At 41.1% G+C, this 22,962-nt stretch overlaps 1 protein-coding gene across 1 annotated transcript in view; it reads right to left on the bottom strand.

Annotated features, from left to right (window-relative positions):
• The window catches only part of Not1 (CCR4-NOT transcription complex subunit 1), a 560,605-nt gene that overhangs the window by 309,858 nt on the left and 227,785 nt on the right, over positions 1-22,962 (bottom strand). Inside the window, exons 14-16 of the mRNA XM_071695617.1 lie at positions 19,363-19,741; positions 19,002-19,123; positions 9,420-9,595 (exon numbers count right to left, since the gene is read on the bottom strand). Coding sequence (XP_071551718.1) covers positions 9,420-9,595; positions 19,002-19,123; positions 19,363-19,741 — 677 coding nt within the window. The remainder of the gene's footprint in view (positions 1-9,419; positions 9,596-19,001; positions 19,124-19,362; positions 19,742-22,962) is intronic.

A 22,962-nucleotide genomic window follows, 5' to 3' on the forward strand; every position in this document is an offset into this window, starting at 1 on the left:
TATATAATGAAATAATGGAAATTTTTGGTTGATATGCATGTGTATTGTGAATGAAACTGAATGCTTTTATGTACATAACAGGAGGGGGCAATCAGGTGTGGGGGGCAAGAATACAATGTATGTTATCTTTATTCTTTTCCTTCACGTTTCTGTCTCGTATCCTGTGGGGTGGCATGGTATCAAGAATGGATAAAGGTGAGCAAGTATAAATATATACATGTGTATATATGAATATGTCTGTGTATGTATATGTGATATGCATATGTATGTATACCTGCGTGTATGGGTGCTTATGTATATATGTGTGAATGTGTGTGGATGGGCCTTCATTGTCTATTACCTGACGCTACCTTGCTGACACGGGAAACGGCGATCAAGTATAATAAATAAATAATATATCATTTATTATACTTCATCCCCGTTTCCTGCATCAGTGAGGTAGCGCCAGGAAACATATGAAGAATGGCCTATCCATCCATATATATACATAAACGCCCATATTCATTCATATACATAACATATTCACATACATACATATACATACAAAGACATAAATATATAGGCAAGTACATATTCATACTTGCTTGCCTTCATAGATTCCTGGCACTACCCCATCCCACAGGAAACAGAATCACTACCCACGGCTTCAGCAAGGTAGCGCCAGGAAAACAGACAAAAAAAGGCTACATTTGTTCACACTGAGTCCTAGCTGTCATGTGTAATGCACCAAAACCACAGCTCCAGGCCTCAAAGACCTTTCCATGGTATACCCCAAATGTTTCACATGACCTGGTTCAGGCCATCGACAGCACGTTGACCCCGGTATACAAAGTAGTTCCAATTCACTCTGTTCCTTACATGCCTCTCACCCTCCCGTATGTTCAGGCCCCGATCGCTCAAAATCTTTTTCACTACATCCTTCCACCTCCTATTTGGTCTCCTGCTTCTCCTTGTTCCCTTCACCTCTGACACATATATCCTCTTTGTCAATCTTTCCTCACTCATTCTCTTCATATGTCCAAACCATTTCAACACACCCTCTTCTGCTCTCTCAACCACACACTTTTACTGCCACACACATCTCTCTTACCCTTTCATTACTTACTCAATCAAACCACCTTACACCACATAGTGTCCTTAAACATTTCATTTTCAACACATCCACCCTCCTCCGTACAACCCTATCTATAGCCCATGTCTTGCAACCATGAAACATTGTTGGAACTACTATTCCTTTAAACATAACCATATTTGCTCCCAGAGATAACACACCCTCTTCTGCTCTCTCAACCACACACACTTTAATTGCCACACATCTCTCTTACCCTTTCATTACTTAATCATACCACCTCACACTAAATATTGTCCTCAAACATTTCATTTCCAAAACATCCACCCTTCTCTGTACAACCCTATCTATGGCCCATGTCTTTCAACCATAAAACACTGTTGGAACTACTATTGCTTTAAACATAACCATCTTTGCTCCCAAAGATAATGTTCTCTCCTTCCACACATTCTTCATTGCTCCCAGAACCTTTGCCCCCTCACCAACCCTGTGACTCACTTCTGCTTCCATGGTTCCAGTCACAGCTTTATCCACTCCCATATATCTAAAAGACTTCACTTCCTCCAGTTTTTCTCCATTCAAACTTACAACCCAATTAACTTGTCCCTCAACCCTTCTTATTCACATTTACTCTCAACTTTCTCCTTTCACACACTTTTCCAAACTCAGAGCATCAGATTGGGGAAGAGCAGTGTGGTTTCAGAAGTGGTAGATGATGTGTGGATCAGGTGTTTGCTTTGAAGAATGTATGTGAGAAATACTTAGAAAAACAGAAGGATCTGCATGTAGCATTCATTGACCTGGAGAAGGAATATGATACAGTTGATAGAGATGCTTTGTGGAAGGTATTAAGAGTATATGGTGTGGGAGGTAAGCTGCTAGAAGCAGTGAAAAGTTTTTATTGAGGATGTAAGGTATGTGTATGAGTAGGAAGAGAGGAAAGTGATTGGTTCTCAGAAAATCTTGGTTTGTGGCAGGGGTGTGTGATATGTCCATGGCTGTTACATTTGTTTATGGATGGGGTTGTTAGGGAGGTGAATGCAAGAGTTTTGGAGAGAGGGGCAAGTATGCAGTTTGTTGTGGAAGAGAGGACTTGGGAAGTGAATCGGATGTTGTTCGCTGATGATACAGTGGCTGATTTATGTGCGAAACCGTAGAGGTTGGTGAATGAGTTTGGTAAAGTGTGCGAAAGAATAAAGTTGAGAGGAAATGTGAATAAGAGCAAGGTTATTAGGTTTGGTAGGGTCGAGGGGCAAGTTAATTGGGAGGTAAGTTTGAATGGATAAATACTGGAAGTGAAGTGTTTTAGATATCTGGGAGTGGATTTGGCAGAGGATGGAACCATGGAAGCCAAAGTGAGTCACAGGTTGGGGGAGGGGGTGAAGGTTCTGGGAGCTTTGTAGAATGTGTGGAAGGCGAGAACGTTATCTCACAGAGCATAATGGGTGTATTTGAATTAATAGTGGTTCCAAATATGTCATATGGTTGTGAGGCATGGGCTATAGATAAGGTAGTGTGGAGGAAGGTGCATGTGTTGGAAGTGAAATGTTTGAGGACAATATGTGGTGCGAGATGGATTAATCGAGTAAGTAATGAAAGGGTAAGAGAGATGTGTGGAAGTAAAACGAGTGTGGTGGAGAGAGCAGAGGTGGGTGTATTGAAATGGTTTGGTCACATGGGGAGAATGAGTGAGGAAAAATTGACAAAGAGGATATATGTGTCTGAGGTGGAGGGAACGAGAAGTGGCAAACCTAACAGGAGGTGAAAGGATGGAGTGAAAAAGACTTTTGAGCGATCGAGGCCTGATGATACAGGAAGGTGAAAGGCATGCAAGGAATAATTGAACCAGGGCATGTAAAGCATCTGTTGTAAACCATGGAAAGTTTTGTGTTGCCTGGATGTGGAAAGGGAGCTGTGCTTTTGGTGAATTACACATGACAGCTAGAGACTGAGTGTGAACGAATCTGGCCTTTGTTTTCTTTTTCTAGCGCTACCTCTCGTGCACACAAGGGGAGGGGGCTGCCATTTCATGTGTGGTGGGGTAGCAATGGGAATGGATGAAGGCAGCTAGTATGGATATGTACGTGTATATATGTATATGTCTGTGTATGCATATGTATGTATATGTTGAAATGCATAGGTATGTATATGTGTGTGTGTGGGCGTTTATGTACATACGTATATGTGAGTGGGCTGGGCCTTTCTTTCTTGCGCTACCTCAATAACACGGGAGACCGACTAAATATAAAGGAAAAAAATTCAACATATACATACACAGACATATACATTGGGGTGCCTAAATGTGTGTGGATGTAACCAAGATGTGAAAAAAGGAGAGAGAGGTAGTATGCTTGAGGAAAGGAACCTGGATGTTTTGGCTCTGAGTGAAACGAAGCTCAAGGGTAAAGGGGAAGAGTGGTTTGGGAATGTCTTGGGAGTAAAGTCAGGGGTTAGTGAGAGGACAAGAGCAAGGGAAGGAGTAGCAGTACTCCTGAAACAGGAGTTGTGGGAGTATGTGATAGAATGTAAGAAAGTAAATTCTCGATTAATATGGGTAAAACTGAAAGTTGATGGAGAGAGATGGGTGATTATTGGTGCATATGCACCTGGGCATGAGAAGAAAGATCATGAGAGGCAAGTGTTTTGGGAGCAGCTGAATGAGTGTGTTAGTGGTTTTGATGCACGAGACCGGGTTATAGTGATGGGTGATTTGAATGCAAAGGTGAGTAATGTGGCAGTTGAGGAAATAATTGGTATACATGGGGTGTTCAGTGTTGTAAATGTAAATGGTGAAGAGCTTGTAGATTTATGTGCTGAAAAAGGACTGATGATTGGGAATACCTGGTTTAAAAAGAGAGATATACATAAGTATACTTATGTAAGTAGGAGAGCTGGCCAGAGAGCGTTATTGGATTACGTGTTAATTGACAGGTGCGCGAAAGAGAGACTTTTGGATGTTAATGTGCTGAGAGGTGCAACTGGAGGGATGTCTGATCATTATCTTGTGGAGGCTAATGTGAAGATTTGTATGGGTTTTCAGAAAAGAAGAGTGAATGTTGGGGTGAAGAGGGTGGTGAGAGTAAGTGAGCTTGGGAAGGAGACTTGTGTGAGGAAGTACCAGGAGAGACTGAGTACAGAATGGAAAAAGGTGAGAACAATGGAAGTAAGGGGAGTGGGGGAGGAATGGGATGTATTTAGGGAATCAGTGATGGATTGCGCAAAAGATGCTTGTGGCATGAGAAGAGTGGGAGGTGGGTTGATTAGAAAGGGTAGTGAGTGGTGGGATGAAGAAGTAAGAGTATTAGTGAAAGAGAAGAGAGAGGCATTTGGACGGTTTTTGCAGGGAAAAAAAAAAAAAAAATATATATATATATATTTTTTTTTTGCTTTGTCACTGTCTCCCGCGTTTACAAGGTAGCGCAAGGAAACAGACAAAAGAATTGGCCCAACCCATCCCCATACACATGCATATACATACGTCCACACACGCAAATATACATACCTACACAGCTTTCCATGGTTTACCCCAGACGCTTCACATGCCCTGATTCAATCCACTGACAGCACTTCAACCCCGGTATACCACATCGATCCAATTCACTCTATTTCTTGCCCTCCTTTCACCCTCCTGCATGTTCAGGCCCCGATCACACAAAATCTTCTTCACTCCATCTTTCCACCTCCAATTTGGTCTCCCACTTCTCGTTCCCTCCACCTCCGACACATATATCCTCTTGGTCAATCTTTCCTCACTCATTCTCTCCATGTGCCCAAACCATTTCAAAACACCCTCTTCTGCTCTCTCAACCATGCTCTTTTTATTTCCACACATCTCTCTTACCCTTACGTTACTTACTCGATCAAACCACCTCACACCACACACTGTCCTCAAACATCTCATTTCCAGCACATCCATCCTCTTGCACACAACTCTATCCATAGCCCATGCCTCGCAACCATACAACATTGTTGGAACCACTATTCCTTCAAACATACCCATTTTTGCTTTCCGAGATAATGTTCTCGACTTCCACACATTCTTCAAGGCTCCCAGGATTTTCGCCCCCTCCCCCACCCTATGATCCACTTCCACTTCCATGGTTCCATCCGCTGCCAGATCCACTCCCACATATCTAAAACACTTTACTTCCTCCAGTTTTTCTCCATTCAAACTTACCTCCCAATTGACTTGACCCTCAACCCTACTGTACCTAATTACCTTGCTCTTATCCACATTTACTCTTAACTTTCTTCTTTCACACACTTTACCAAACTCAGTCACCAGCTTCTGCAGTTTCTCACATGAATCAGCCACCAGCGCTGTATCATCAGCGAACAACAACTGACTCACTTCCCAAGCTCTCTCATCCCCAACAGACTTCATACTTGCCCCTCTTTCCAAAACTCTTGCATTCACCTCCCTAACAACCCCATCCATAAACAAATTAAACAACCATGGAGACATCACACACCCCTGCCGCAAACCTACATTCACTGAGAACCAATCACTTTCCTCTCTTCCTACACGTACACATGCCTTACATCCTCAATAAAAACTTTTCACTGCTTCCAACAACTTGCCCCATATATTCTTAATACCTTCCACAGAGCATCTCTATCAACTCTATCATATGCCTTCTCCAGATCCATAAATGCTACATACAAATCCATTTGCTTTTCTAAGTATTTCTCACATACATTCTTCAAAGCAAACACCTGATCCACACATCCTCTACCACTTCTGAAACCACACTGCTCTTCCCCAATCTGATGCTCTGTACATGCCTTCACCCTCTCAATCAATACCCTCCCATATAATTTACCAGGAATACTCAACAAACTTATACCTCTGTAATTTGAGCACTCACTCTTATCCCCTTTGCCTTTGTACAATGGCACTATGCATGCATTCCGCCAATCCTCAGGCACCTCACCATGAGTCATACATACATTAAATTACCTTACCAACCAGTCAATAATACAGTCACCCCCTTTTTTAATAAATTCCACATATATATACATGTACATATTGATACCTGCTGCCTTCATCCATTCCTGTCACCACCCCACCACAGAGGAAATAGCACACATACAACCCAGCAAGGTAGCACCAGGAAAAGACAAAGTTCACACTCAGTCTTTAGCTGTCATGTTCACTATTCCTCATTTTAGTGAATAAGTGCCAGGAACAGACAAAAAAAATGGCCTTATTTGTTCAAATGTTCCCAATCTGTTTTCTAGTTTTTCTCATTACCAAGCTCCTTCCAAAATTCTTATTCTCCCTACAGTCTGATGATTCCTACTCACCCTAACTCTCAATTGCCCTCTTTCTGAACCCCTAAACCGTCCAATTGACCTCATACCATAACACGCACTCCTTCCCTGTTAGTATCGAACATTAATATCTCTTTTTTTTTTTACTTTCACTGACAACTTAAATTCATCCTCTCACAACTCACTACCCTTTCTCACCTGCCCAATTTCCACCTTCTGCATCCCACAAACTTCTCTTGAAAGCTCTGATATCCTAAGTACCTCCCATTCCTCAATCACTTCCCTTGCCTTGTTTACTTTCACTTTCTGCCATTTTACTCAATCCATCATGTTATCTCTTCACAGAATTCTCTTTTCCAAGCTCACTTATATTTACCACCCTATTTTCACCCATATCTTTCCTCTTTTACAAAAGCCTCTATAAATCTTCACCCTCAACTCAATGATCATACATCCCACTAGAAGCACCTTAGAACATTCAAAACCAATAGTCTCACTTGTGTATGCCTGCAACTTAATACATTTTCCTATAATACCTGCTTACAATATTTCCTACTCATATACTTATGCATGTCCCTCTTTTTAAATAAGGTATCCCCAGTCACCAATCCTTTTTCAGCAAAAAAATCCATAAGCTGTTTATTTCCATTCGTCTTACTGAAGACCCCATAACCCGAAACACTTGCCTCTTCTTCATTCTTCTTGTGGTCAGCACTAATAATAACCCTCCTCTTGTCATCCACTTTCATTTTTACCAATATCAGTCTGGGTCTCACTTCCATGATTTCACGGAACTCATCCTTCAGCAGTTGTGTTACCCTTTCCTTCCCTCTCAACCTTATACTAAACCAACTTTACCAGTAAGACATTCCCAAACCATTTAACCCCTTACCCTTGAGCTTTGCTTCACACAAGACCCTTTCTTAAACATTACCTACCTTCTCATCTTGGTTACATGCAAACACATTCAAACATCCCAGCCTAAGTCTTTGAGGAGGATCAGTATTCCTCACTTGGCTCCTCCTCCTGTTCTAACTTTTAAAAACTGAAACACAAGCAGAGAAGGGTTTCCAGGCCCTCTCTCCTGTCCCTCATAGTCCCTTTCAATAGTATGCAAGGAACATGTTGGAAGTATTCCTTTCCCTCTACCATACACTTTATACTGATATAACCCATCCATGGTTACAAATGCTGAGTGGCTTTCACCCTCTCAATTACGACTACTTGCCAATATCCTTTCACCACATCGAAATTACAACCTCGCATCTCCCACTTGGTCAATAGAGGAATCAACTCTATTGGTGACAATGTTGACCTTCCTATAGTCAGTACAAAATCTATAAGTACCATCAGGTTTAGGAACTAATACACAAGGTGAGTTCCAAGGGCTGTTACTTGGTTCTAACAAATCATGCTTAGGCATATATTCTACCTCCTTTTTCATTATTCCTCTTTTCTTCGGACTCACTCAATAAGGATGTTATTTAATTGGAGGAATATTTTCTACCTCAACATCATGAATTACAACACTAATTCATCTGGAGGCACCAGGAAATAATTATTCATACTCCTTTATGATTTCCATTATATCACATCTTTGTTCAATGTCTAAATGGTTAAGCTTACTTTCAAACTTACAAAATATCTCAGAGTTTTTCAAAATCTTATCCTCAAACCGACTTAGCGTATCATCATCTGACCAACAAATTTCTCATCTTCAATCTTTAAACATCCACAACTCACTTATTTCCTCACTTTATTATCTTTCCTTTCACATTCCACTTTTCTCTCATAATGAGGCTTCATCAAATTAACATGACATGCTAGTTCTTCTTGATGTTTATCATATTATAAAATCTATTTTTTTTTCTATTACCCATGAAGCATTATACCTTGCTTTGAGAGGGTTACCTTGCACTGGCAATAACACTAACACCTTCTCTCCTGGCTGGAACACTCAAGCTCTAGCATTCTGATCATACCAGATTTTCATGTCATCCTGGTACTCCTTTAGGTTCTCACTGGCCAGCTCATGAGCTCATAACAATCTGCTCTTCGAATCACACACATAACTCAGCAGATTTGGAGAGTCATCACTACCTAGCCACTTTTCCTTCAACACACTCAATGGCCCCTCACATCATGACCAAAAACAAGCTCAAATAGGGTAAATCACATTGTTAACTCCTGCATAGTGTCTCTCAAGGCAAACAGAGATAATGGGACACCCTCATCCCAATCAATTTCAAGTTGTTCAAAATACATTCTCAGAATTTTCTTTAATGTTAAATGGAACCATTATAAACTACTCTGACTTTGTTTGATGGTGGTATGATCTTGAAAGACTGTTCAATGTGAAGTCCTGTCAAAACTTTCTTAAACATAGTGGAAGTAAAATTGCTCCCATGATCTGACTGAATTACTTCTGGCAAACCTACCCACAAAAAATATTCAACTCTCTTACAATCTTTTTAGAGTGGATACTCCTCAGTGGAATCACTTTGGCAAAGTGGACTGATAAACACATGATAGTCAACAATAAATCATTTCCACTTCAAGTTTTTGGAAAATGTTCAACACAATAAATTATCGTTTTACTAAAAGGTCTGCCAAAAGCTAGAACAGGTTTTAGTGAAGCTGGATGAAAATCATACTTGGTTTTCCTAATTTCTTACAAGCTGAACAACTACAAAATTCAGCAACATTTTTCTTAATACCAGACATTTACTCCTAAATGCCTAGATAAATTAGAATCATGGGATAAAGCAATGATAATATTCCTATACACCCAAGGAACCATGATCTACTTTTCCATCTGCCAATGGTCTGATGTAGGTCTCTGCTTTCTCATTAACACACCACCATGAATATGGAATCCAACCAATTCATCATCCAACAGGCCATTTCTCTCTGCTTCATTCCAACCTTCTATTGAAATACTACCAATGAAAATTTATCAACTCATATCTATCAACTTACTATGTAGATATACTGATACAGGTAATAGTAAGATCCCTAATAAACAGTATATGCTAATAAAGAGCATATGCTTAAGGATTCAAGGAGTTAAACTTACTCGACTAGACCTTGTTCAATGATGCCACCAAAGAGACGTGCAGTAGTGAAGAGCTCTTTGTCTGGATAAGTTGGGAAGAAACGATATTCTTCGAAAAGATTCCTTAACATACAAGAATATACCTCCCGCTCTCGCTTGTTACTGGATTCATGAAACTTCTTAAGCATATCCAAAACCTGGAGAAAGATTTAACCATTAATTTATTACATCTGTAGTATATGGCAATTCTCTACTAAAGTTTTAACATCATACAATCTTTTCAATATGCCAAACTTCATCGATTTAACAAGAGGGAATAATATTTTCTTCTGAAGAAAATTCATCAATTCATTGGCTTTTTATCAATATAAAGCATTGAATTTCACCTAGTTGTGCTTGTTATATTCCTATGTACAACATTAATTTTGGTACATTATATTCAAATTCCTTTAACAGAATGACCTATGATGTGACAAATGATATAATTTCCCTGTTTAGTGATAATCCAATTAGGGAACCTTATTCTTTGTCTCAACTGAACAATTTCTTAGAAAATTTACACTCCCCTAATGGGGAAAATAAAAGTTACGAGACTTGCAAAGGTGATGATATAAGCGACATTCCTTCCAGTCAGCATTTGTAAGGTATAAGTGAGCAAGGAATGAGTATAACAGGATAAGAATAAAGGAGCACCTTAACATTTAAACTGACTACTGTGGACAAGGCAAGAGAAAATACAAAACTGTCCAACAATTCATCAATATTAAACTGTCACTTAAAAAAGCAGCTAATCAAGCTAAGGGATTCAGAAGGAGGACTGTAGAGGGTAAAGTAAGGGTCAGTGAGGAACTGAATAACAATTTCAGTGGTACTTTGACAGTTAATTACATTACAGCCCCAACATCAATGAAACACAATGGGAAGGAAGTTGGGAAAGAATCGAAATACCTAGAAAAGACATCAACAGAATACTTTGTTCTTGAATCTTACAAAGCACGTGGTCACAATCAAATTTCACCAATACTTAACGAAGATGTGCATATACACATGAGAAACCTCCTTAAATACTATTCAAGATGTTGAAGGAGAATGGCAATGTGGCAAGGTTATGGTAAAGGGCAAATGTCAAACCTATCTTTGAAAAAGAAGACCAGTAAGAGGAAGAGAAAGAACTACAGACCAATCTCCCTGCAGACTGCGGTCTATACAATTCTGGAAAAGATACAAAGAGAGCAAATGGATTTAGGGAAAGGAAGCTATATGTAGTAAACTTCATATATTTCTACAACAGAGTGATCTCTGTCTTAGACAAAAGGGGAGCTAGGTGGATTATTTGTATCTGGGCTGTTAGAAAGCATTTAATACTACTGCATGGGAGCCTGATTAAAAAGTTAGATTACCATGTAAGAATATGGGGAAGACTCCAGTGGATAAAAGATCATCTCAGTGGAAGAGAACGAATAATGCATGTCAGAGGAGCCTTCTTAAATGCATTGAGGTCACCAGCAGAGCACCAAAGACTTTTGTTCTCAGACCATTGCTTTCCTTAATCAATGTGAATGACATGCCAAAAGGTAACAACTACCTAAATGTATTTGCAGATAATGCAAAGGTCATGTGGAAAATGAAAAGCATGGAGGATTGCAACATCTTACATATAAAGACCCTGACAGACTCCAAATATGGTATGACTCATGGATGATGAAGATCACCCTAAGTAAAGATTAAATGATGTGGATGGGCCAAAACAAAAGAAGGCCTCAATATAATTATCGCCTTGCAAGAATTAAGCAGCAAGAATTGATGTCAGAAAAACAATAGAGTTGACTTCTTTCCTCATCTGTTGCCAGAGTTCCACCCAAGGAGAAAAGTTACGGATACATACTGTCTGCAATTAAATATTGCCACTGGATTCAAGTTTGAGGGTAGAGAAATATTCTGCAAACTTCAAATCTTGCGTAAAGCCAAAACTAGAATATGCTTCTCAAGTTTGGTCACCACACCTAAAGAAGCAAAAAAGCAAACAAGGAAGGTTCTGAGGAGAGCAATAAAGATGGTACAGGAATTGGGAGAGCTGAATTACAGGGAAAAGATGGAGGCCTTAAATTAACCCACCTTAGAAGAGAAGCATGATAAGTGACTTAATCACAACCTTTGTTTTTAAAAAAGAATGTTGACAGGGGCAGTGAAGAGTTTTTTGAGATGTAGGGAGAGGATATAACATTTAATTAAGAAAGAAACCTGTCAAGAATGATGTAGACATTACTTCTACATTATAAGAATAAGTGAATGGATTAAAATGACTGAAGACATGTTACATGCAAACTGCATACAAACATTCAAGATGTATGACTGAAGGGAATGCTAAAATGATGGGGCCCTAAAAGTGTGAAACTCCCTGTTAAGTACAAATAGGCAATCATAAATCGGTAATTACAAACAAATGTATACAATTTAAAACAAATATATAACAACAAAAACAACAAAAGAACAAATCACAACAAAAACAACAACAAAAGAACAATCAGGATGGTACTAACAGCAACAAAATATGCATTTCTTAGAGAAGGAAAATACTGATAATGGGGGATTACAGTTTTAAGATAAATTGGAAGAATTTAAATTCTCATGGTAATTGGGAATTATGGTCACAAAAGATTACATGTTAATTGATAGGAGTGAAAAAGAGAGACTTTTGAATATTAATGTGCTGAGAGAGGTATGTGAAGGAATGTTAGATCACTATCTTGTGGAGGTGAAGATGAAGACTTGTAGAGTTTTCAAAAAAAGAAGAGAATGTTGGGGAGAAGAGAGTGGTGAGAGTAAGTGAGCTAGGAAAAAAGACTTATGTGAGGAAGTACCTGGAGAGACTGAGTGTGGAATGGCAAAAGCTGAGAGCAAATGGCATTACGGGAGTGGGTGAGGAATGAGATATACTTAGGGAAGCAGTGAAGGCTTAAGCAAAAGATGCATGTGGCATGAGAAAGGTGGGAGGGGGGGGGGGCAGATCAGAAAGGGTAGCAAGAGGTGGGATGAGAAAGCAAAGTTGTTAGTGAAGGAGAAAAGAGAGGCATTTGGATGATACTAGCAAGAAAGGAGTGCAAATAACTGGGAGATGTATAAAAGAAAGTGGCAGGAGTTCAAGAGTAAGGTGTAAGGTTTGAAGAAGTGCGTAAATGAGATTTGGGGTGAGAGAGCATCATTAAACTTTAGGGAGACTAAAAAATGCTTTGGAAGGAGGTAAATAACATGCGTAAGATGAGAACAAACAGGAACATCGGTGAAGGGGGGAAGTGGGGAAGTAATAACAGGTAGTAATGGAGTGAGGAGATGGAGTGAGTAATGAAAAGGTTTGCTGAATGTGTCTGATGATAAGAGTGGCAGACAACAGGCGTTTTGGTCAAGGTGGTGTGCGAAGAGAGAGGGTCAGGGAGAATGGTTTGCTAAACAGAGAAGAGGTATTGAAAGTTTTACAGATGAGGAAATCCTGCATGGTGGTGGGTTTGGATGGTATTCCAGTGGAATTCATTAAAAAAGGGAGTGACTGTGTTGTTGATTGGTTGGTAAGGATATTCAATGTATGAATGGACCTTGTTGAAGTGATTGAGGATTGGCAGAATGAATACAGTGCCATTGATTGTACAAAGGCAAAGGGAATAAAGATGAGAGTTCAAACTATAGAGGCATAAGTTTGTTGAGTATTCCTGAAAAATAATATGGGAGGGTATTGAATGAGAGGGTGAAGGCAAGTACAGAGCATCAGAATGGGGAAGAGTAATGTGGTTTCTGAAGTGGAAGAGGATGTGAGGATCAGGTGTCTGCTTTGAAGAATGTATGCAAGAAATACTTAGAAAAACAAATGGATTTCTATGTTGCATTTATGGATCTGGAGAAGGCATATGATAGGGTTGATAGAGATCATTTGTGGAAGGTTTTAAGAGTATATGGTGAGGGAGGTAAACTGCTAGAAGCAGTGAAAAGTTCTTATCAAGGACACAAGGCATGTGTCTGAGCAGGAAGAGAGGAGAGTGACTGGTTCCCAGTGAATAGTGGTTTACGACAGGGTGTGTAATGACCCCCATGGTTGTTTGATTTGTGTATGGATGGGGTGGTTAGGGAGGTAAATGCAAGAGTTTTGTAGAGAGGGATGAGTATACAGTCTGTTGTGGATGAGAGGACCTGGGAAGTAAGTCAATTGTTGTTCGCCGATGATACAGCTCTAGTGCCTGATTTGTGTGAGAAACTGCAGAAGTGGGTGACTGAGTTTGGAAAAGTGTAAGAAAGGAGAAAGTTGAGAGATATTATGTTTAGTAGAACTGAGAAACAAGTTAATTGGGATGTAAGTTTGAATGAAGAAAAACTGGATAAAGTGCGGTGCTTTAGATATCTGGGAGTTGGCTTAGCAGCGAATGGAACAATGGAAGTGGAAGTGAGTCACAGGGTGGGGGAGGGAGCAAAGGTTATGGGAGTGATGAAGAATGTGTGGAAGGGGAAAATGTTATCTCGAGAGTAAAAATGGGTATGTTTGAAGGAATAGTAGTTCCAACAATGCTATATAGTTGTGAGGCATGGGCTATAGATAGGGTTGTACGAAGGAGGGTGGATGTGTTGGAAATGAAATGTTATGAGGACAATATGTGGTGCGAAGTGGTTTAATCAAGTAAGTAATGAAAGGGTAAGAGAGATGTGTGGAAATAAAAAGAGCGTGGTTGAGAGAGCAGAAGAGGGTGTTTTGAAATGGTTTGGGCACATGGAGAGAATGAGTGAGGAAAGATTGACCAAGAGGATATATGTGTCAGGTGGTAGGAGACCAAATTGGAGGTGGAAAGATGGAGTGAAAAAGATTTTGTGTGATCGGGGCCTGAACATGCAGGAGGGTGAAAGGCGTGCAAGAAATAGAGTGAATTGGAGCGATGTGGTATACCGGGGTCGACGTGCTGTCAGTGGATTGAATCGGGGCATGTGAAGCATCTGGGGTAAACCATGGAAAGCTGTGTAGGTATGTATATTTGCGTGTGTGGACGTATGTATATACATGTGTATGGGGGTGGGTTGGGCCATTTCTTTCGTCTGTTTCCTTGCGCTACCTCGCAAACGCGGGAGACAGCGACAAAAAAAAAAAAAAAGTAAGTGACACTCACCTCTTCAATATAAAGAGTAGGATGTGGAGGGTGGTTGTAAATACGCTGAAGTAGCTATTAGCTTCATCCTCCACTTCCTTGCTCACCAGCTGGGGCATGTCAAAAATCTGAGACATATCCACTGAAGGAAAAAGGTTTTGTTAAATTCAATATCTAGTTGAAAATATTTCAATACATAACTTCTCATTAATAATTCAATTAATATTGAAGCCACAAAGTAATAAAAGCATTTGTATAAATACATCAAAATCATATCTATGATACTTCTTACCTGCTCTATCACACATATTTCTTTAACATAAAAATGCTAATGCTAAGTTATATCTAAAACTCATCTGCTTATTGTAAAACTCACTTTGTCTTGCTGGTGCAACAGTGGGTTGCACTGAATGAGACCGTAAAGATGAAATGATGGAAGAGTGGGAGTGTGGGAAGTTGAGATCCCACTGCAGACTGATGTGGAGGTCCGCTGTAATGCTGGTAAAATAGAGGACAGAGGAGACTGTGAAGTTCCTGAAGCAGTTGAAGGTCCTAGAGTCGGAAAATGGTTGAACCTGGTGCTGTCCCAAGAGATCCTAAACCACCAAGGCTGCTCATGGAAGATGATGCAGGGGTTGGGAAAATTGAGGAAGACACACCAGCTACCACTGAGGTTTAAGTTGTTTAGACTAGATGCAATATTGCCTAATGGACATCACTTGACTGAGCTGGGTCCAGACCAGGGAACCCAATCTGAAATAACAAATTCAGAAAGTCTATCTTCATTCAAAATTTTCCATTGATTTACATCATATACTTTTTATATCTATTTATTTTGCTTTGTCGCTGTCTCCCGCGTTTGCGAGGTAGCGCAAGGAAAAAGACGAAAGAAATGGCCCAACCCACCCCATACACATGTATATACATACACGTCCACACACGCAAATATACATACCTATACATCTCAATGTACACATATATATATACACACACAGACACATACATATATACCCATGCACACAATTCACACTGTCTGCTCTATTCATTCCCATTGCCACTTCGCCACACATGGAATACCATCCCCTTCCCCCTCATGTGTGCGAGTAAGTGAGCTAGAAAAAAGACTTATGTAGGAAAATACTTAGAAAAGCAAATGGATTTGTATGTAGCATTTATGGATCTGGAGAAGGCATATGATAGAGTTGATAGAGATGCTCTGTGGAAGGTATTAAGAATATATGGTGTGGGAGGCAAGTTGTTAGAAGCAGTGAAAAGTTTTTATCGAGGATGTAAGGCATGTGTACGTGTAGGAAGAGAGGAAAGTGATTGGTTCTCAGTGAATGTAGGTTTGCGGCAGGGGTGTGTGATGTCTCCATGGTTGTTTAATTTGTTTATGGATGGGGTTGTTAGGGAGGTGAATGCAAGAGTTTTGGAAAGAGGGGCAAGTATGAAGTCTGTTGGGGATGAGAGAGCTTGGGAAGTGAGTCGGTTGTTGTTCGCTGATGATACAGCGCTGGTGGCTGATTCATGTGAGAAACTGCAGAAGCTGGTGACTGAGTTTGGTAAAGTGTGTGAAAGAAGAAAGTTGAGAGTAAATGTGAATAAGAGCAAGGTTATTAGGTACAGTAGGGTTGAGGGTCAAGTCAATTGGGAGGTAAGTTTGAATGGAGAAAAACTGGAGGAAGTGAAGTGTTTTAGATATCTGGAAGTGGATATGGCAGCGGATGGAACCATGGAAGCGGAAGTGGATCATAGGGTGGGGGAGGGGGCGAAAATTCTGGGAGCCTTGAAGAATGTGTGGAAGTCGAGAACATTATCTCGGAAAGCAAAAATGGGTATGTTTGAAGGAATAGTGGTTCCAACAATGTTGTATGGTTGCGAGGCGTGGGCTATGGATAGAGTTGAGCACAGGAGGATGGATGTGCTGGAAATGAGATGTTTGAGGACAATGTGTGGTGTGAGGTGGTTTGATCGAGTAAGTAACGTAAGGGTAAGAGAGGTGTGGAAATAAAAAGAGCGTGGTTGAGAGAGCAGAAGAGGGTGTTTTGAAATGGTTTGGGCACATGGAGAGAATGAGTGAGGAAAGATTGACCAAGAGGATATACGTGTTGGAGGTGGAGGGGAAGAGGGAGACCAAATTGGAGGTGGAAAGATGGAGTGAAAAAGATTTTGTGTGATCGGGGCCTGAACATGCAGGAGGGTGAAAGGAGGGCAAGGAATAGAGTGAATTGGAGCGATGTGGTATACCGGGGTTGATGTGCTGTCAGTGGATTGAATCAGGGTATGTGAAGCGTCTGGGGTAAACCATGGAAAGCTGTGTAGGTATGTATATTTGCGTGTGTGGACGTATGTATATACATGTGTATGGGGGTGGGTTGGGCCATTTCTTTCGTCTGTTTCCTTGCGCTACCTCGCAAACGCGGGAGACAGCAACAAAAAAAAAAAAAGAAAAAAAAAGTTTGTTGAGTATTCTTGGGAAATTATATTGGAGGGTATTGATTGAGAGGGTGAAGGCATGTACAGAGCATCAGATTAGGGAAGAACAGTGTGGTTTCAGAAGTGGTAGAGGATGTGTGGATCAGGTGTTTGCTTTGAAGAATGTATGTGAGAAATACTTAGAAAAGCAAATGGATTTGTATGTAGCATTTATGGATCTGGAGAAGGCACATGATAAGAGTTGATAGAGATGCTCTGTGGAAGGTATTAAGAATATATGGTGTGGGAGGCAAGTTGTTAGAAGCAGTGAAAAGTCTTTATCGAGGATGTAAGGCATGTGTACGTGTAGGAAGAGAGGAAAGTGATTGGTTCTCAGTGAATGTAGGTTTGCGGCAGGGGTGTGTGATGTCTCCATGGTTGTTTAATTTGTTTATGGATGGGGTTATTAGGGAGGTGAATGCAAGGGTTTTGGAAAGAGGGGCAAGTATGCAGTCTGTCATGGATGAGAGAGCTTGGGAAGTGAGTCACTTATTGTTCGCTGATGATACAGCGCTGGTGGCTGATTCACGTGAGAAACTGCAGAAGTTGGTGACTGAGTTTGGTAAAGTGTGTGAAAGAAGAAAGTTGAGAGTAAATGTGAATAAGAGCAAGGTTATTAGGTACAGTAGGGTTGAGGGACAAGTCAATTGGGAGGTAAGTTTGAATGGAGAAAAACTGGAGGAAGTGAAGTGTTTTAGAAATCTGGAAGTGGATATGGCAGCGGATGGAACCATGGAAGCGGAAGTGAATCATAGGATGGGGGAGGGAGCAAAAATTCTGGGAGTCTTGAAGAATGTCGAGGACATTATCTCCGAAAGCAAAAATGGGTATGTTTGAAGGAATAGTGGTTCCAACAATGTTGTATGGTTGCGAGGCGTGGGCTATGGATAGAGTTGTGCGCAGGAGGGTGGATGTGCTGGAAATGAGATGTTTGAGGACAATATGTGGTGTGAGGTGGTTTGATCGAGTAAGTAATAATAGGGTAAGAGAGATGTGTGGTAATAAAAGGAGTGTGGTTGAGAGAGCAGAAGAGGGTGTTTTGAAATGGTTTGGTCACACGGAGAGAATGAGTGAGGAAAGATTGTCCAAGAGGATATATGTGTCGGAGGTGGAGGGAACGAGGAGAAGTGGGAGACCAAATTGGAGGTGGAAAGATGGAGTGAAAAAGATTTTGAGTGATCGGGGCCTGAACATGCAGGAGGGTGAAAGGCGTGCAAGAAATAGAGTGAATTGGAACGATGTGGTATACCGGGGTCGACGTGCTGTCAGTGGATTGAACCAGGGCACATGAAGCATCTGGGGTAAACCATGGAAAGTTCGGTGGGGCCTGGATGTGGAAAGGGAGCTGTGGTTTCCATGCATTTATTACATACGGCTAGAGACTGAGTGTGAATGAATGTGGTCTTTGATGTCTTTTCCTAGCGCTACCTCGCACACATGAGGGGGGAGGGGGTTGCTATTTAATGTGTGGCGAGGTGGCGATGGGAATGAATAGAGGCAGACAGTATGAATTATGTACACGTGTATATATGTATATGTCCTTGTGTGTATATATATGTATATGTTGACATTTATAGGTATATATATTTGTGTGTGTGGATGTGTATGTATATACATGTGTATGTGGGTGAGTTGGGCCATTCTTTCGTCTGTTTCCTTGCGCTACCTCGCTAACGCGGGAGACAGCGACAAAAAATAAAAATAAAAAAAAAAAGAGTATGTATGAGAGAGCTTAAGAGGGTATGCTAAAATGGTTAAGACATACTGAGATGAGTAAGAATAAGCTGACTAAAAGGATATCCATTTTGGCTGAGGAGGGAACAAAGAGGAGGGAAACTAAATAAGAGATGTGCTGTCAATGGACTGGACTTGGGCATATGAAGTTGTAAAGGGAAACCATGGAAAGGTCTGCGGGGCTTGGCTATGAATAGGTAGGCTCTGGTTTCAGTGCATTATATGAGAAAAATGGCAACCAAATATGCAAAAAAAAAAAGTAAGTGACACTCACCTCTTCAATAGAAAGAGTAGGATGTGGAGGGTGGTTGTAAATACGCTGGAAGTAGCTATTAGCTTCATCCTCCACTTCCTTGCTCACCAGCTGGGGCATGTCAAAAATCTGAGACATATCCACTGAAGGAAAAAGGTTTTGTTAAATTCAATATCTAGTTGAAAATATTTCAATACATAACTTCTCATTAATAATTCAATTAATATTGAAGCCACAAAGTAATAAAAGCATTTGTATAAATACATCAAAATCATATCTATGATACTTCTTACTTGCTTTCTATGCACACATATTTCTTTAACATAAAAATGCTAATGCTAAGTTATATCTAAAACTCATCTTGCTTATTGTAGAAACTCACTTTGTCTTGCTGGTGCAACAGTGGGTTGCACTGAATGAGACCGTAAAGATGAAATGATGGAAGAAGTAGGGAGTGTGGGAAGTTGAGATCCCACTGCAGCTGGATGTGGAGGTCCCAGCTGTAATGCTGGTAAAATAGAGGACAGAGGAGACTGTGAAGTTCCTGAAGCAGTTGAAGGTCCTAGAGGTCGGCCTGGTGAACCTGGTGCTGTCCCAAGAGATCCTAAACCACCAAGGCTGCTCATGGAAGATGATGCAGGGGTTGGGAAAATTGAGGAAGACACACCAGCACCACTGAGGTTTAAGTTGTTTAGACTAGATGCAATATTGCCTAATGGACCATCACTTGACTGAGCTGGGCCTGGACCAGGGAACCCAATCTGAAATACAATCAGAAAGTCTATCTTCATTCAAAATTTTCCATTGATTTACATCATATACTTTTTATATCTATTTATTTTGCTTTGTCGCTGTCTCCCGCGTTTGCGAGGTAGCGCAAGGAAACAGACGAAAGAAATGGCCCAACCCACCCCCATACACAATGTACATACACACGCGCAAATATACATACCTACACATCTCAATGTACACATATATATATACACACACAGACACATACATATATACCCATGCACACAATTCACACTGTCTGCCTCTATTCATTCCCATTGCCACTTCGCCACACATGGAATACCATCCCCCTCCCCCCTCATGTGTGCGAGGTAGCACTAGGAAAAGACAACAAAGGCCCCATTCGTTCACACTCAGTCTCCAGCTGTCACGCAATAATGCCCGAAACCATAGCTCCCTTTCCACATCCAGGCCCCACACAACTTTCCATGGTTTACCCCAGACGCTTCACATGCCCTGATTCAATCCACTGACAGCACGTCAACCCCGCTATACCACATCGATCCAATTCACTCTATTCCTTGCCCGCCTTTCACCCTCCTGCATGTTCAGGCCCCGATCACACAAAATCTTTTTCACTCCATCTTTCCACCTCCAATTTGGTCTCCCACTTCTCGTTCCCTCCACCTCCGACACATATATCCTCTTGGTCAATCTTTCCTCACTCATTCTCTCCATGTGCCCAAACCATTTCAAAACACCTTCTTCTGCTCTCTCAACCACGCTATTTTTATTTCCACACATCTCTCTTACCCTTACATTACTTACTCGATCAAACCACCTCACACCACACATTGTTCTCAAACATCTCATTTCCAGCACATCCACCCTCCTGTGCACAACTCTATCCATAGCCCACACCTTGCAACCATACAACATTGTTGGAACCACTATTCCTTCAAACATACCCATTTTTGCTTTCGGAGATAATGTTCTCGACTTCCACACATTCTTCAAGGCTCCCAGGATTTTCGCCCCCTCCCCCACCCTATGATTCACTTCCGCTTCCATGGTTCCATCCGCCGCCAGATCCACTCCCAGATATCTAAAACACTTTACTTCCTCTAGTTTTTCTCCATTCAAACTTACCTCCCAATTGACTTGACCCTCAACCCTACTGTACCTAATAACCTAATATATACTTATTTTTTTTTTATTTTTTTATTATACTTTGTCGGTCTCCCGCGTTTGCGAGGTAGCGCAAGGAAACAGACGAAAGAAATGGCCCAACCCCCCCCCATACACATGTATATACATATGTCCACACACGCAAATGTACATACCTACACAGTTTTCCATGGTTTACCCCAGACGCTTCACATGCCCTGCTTCAATCCACTGACAGCACGTCAACCCCGGTATACCACATCGCTCCAATTCACTCTATTCCTTGCCCTCCTTTCACCCTCCTGCATGTTCAGGCCCCGATCACACAAAATCTTTTTCACTCCATCTTTCCACCTCCAATTTGGTCTCCCTCTTCTCCTTGTTCCCTCCACCTCCGACACATATATCCTCTTGGTCAATCTTTCCTCACTCATTCTCTCCATGTGCCCAAACCACTTCAAAACACCCTCTTCTGCTCTCTCAACCATGCTCTTTTTATTTCCACACATCTCTCTTACCCTTACGTTACTCACTCGATCAAACCACCTCACACCACACATTGTCCTCAAACATCTCATTTCCAGCACATCCATCCTCCTGCGCACAACTCTATCCATAGCCCACGCCTCGCAACCATACAACATTGTTGGAACCACTATTCCTTCAAACATACCCATTTTTGCTTTCCAAGATAATGTTCTCGACTTCCACACATTCTTCAAGGCCCCCAGGATTTTGGCCCCCTCCCCCACCCTATGATCCACTTCCGCTTCCATGGTTCCATCCGCTGACAGATCCACTTCCAGATATCTAAAACACTTCACTTCCTCCAGTTTTTCTCCATTCAAACTCACCTCCCAATTGACTTGACCCTCAACCCTACTGTACCTAATAACCTTGCTCTTATTCACATTTACTCTTAACTTTCTTCTTCCACACACTTTTCCAAACTCAGTCACCAGCTTCTGCAGTTTCTCACATGAATCAGCCACCAGCGCTGTATCATCAGCGAACAACAACTGACTCACTTCCCAAGCTCTCTCATCCCCAACAGACTTCATACTTGCCCCTCTTTCCAAAACTCTTGCATTTACCTCCCTAAGAACCCCATCCATAAACAAATTAAACAACCATGGAGACATCACACACCCCTGCCGCAAACCTACATTCACTGAGAACCAATCACTTTCCTCTCTTCCTACACGTACACATGCCTTACATCCTCGATAAAAACTTTTCACTGCTTCTAACAACTTTCCTCCCACACCATATATTCTTAATACCTTCCACAGAGCATCTCTATCAACTCTATCATATGCCTTCTCCAGATCCATAAATGCTACATAAATGCTTTGAAGAATGTATGTGAGAAATACTTAGAAAAGCAAATGGATTTGTATATATACTTATATATAGTTTATAACGTAAGGGTAAGAGAGATGTGTGGAAATAAAAAGAGCGTGGTTGAGAGAGCAGAAGAGGGTGTTTTGAAATGGTTTGGGCACATGGAGAGAATGAGTGAGGAAAGATTGACCAAGAGGATATATGTGTCGGAGGTGGAGGGAACAAGGAGAAGAGGGAGACCAAATTGGAGGTGGAAAGATGGAGTGAAAAAGATTTTGTGTGATCGGGGCCTGAACATGCAGGAGGGTGAAAGGAGGGCAAGGAATAGAGTGAATTGGAGCGATGTGGTATACCGGGGTTGACGTGATGTCAGTGGATTGAATCGGGGCATGTGAAGCATCTGGGGGTAAACCATGGAAAGCTGTGTAGGTATGTATATTTTGCGTGTGTGGACGTATGTATATACATGTGTATGGGGGTGGGTTGGGCCATTTCTTTCGTCTGTTTCCTTGCGCTACCTCGCAAACGTGGGAGACAGCGACAAAAAAAAAAAAAAAAAAAAAAAAAAAAAAAATTAGTTTATATACTTATTTATAGTTTTTCCTCAGACAACTACCAGTTCAAAAATGATGAAAAACCATAACACACTGAACATACAACATATCAGGTACATCTTAAAGCTTCCAGTTTATTAATCCACGTTCTTAACAAAACTACACCCTCAGGACATGAAACAATA

Source organism: Panulirus ornatus, chromosome 58 (genome assembly GCF_036320965.1).
Source record: "Panulirus ornatus isolate Po-2019 chromosome 58, ASM3632096v1, whole genome shotgun sequence".
In the NCBI taxonomy this organism is placed as follows: Eukaryota; Metazoa; Arthropoda; class Malacostraca; order Decapoda; family Palinuridae; genus Panulirus; species Panulirus ornatus.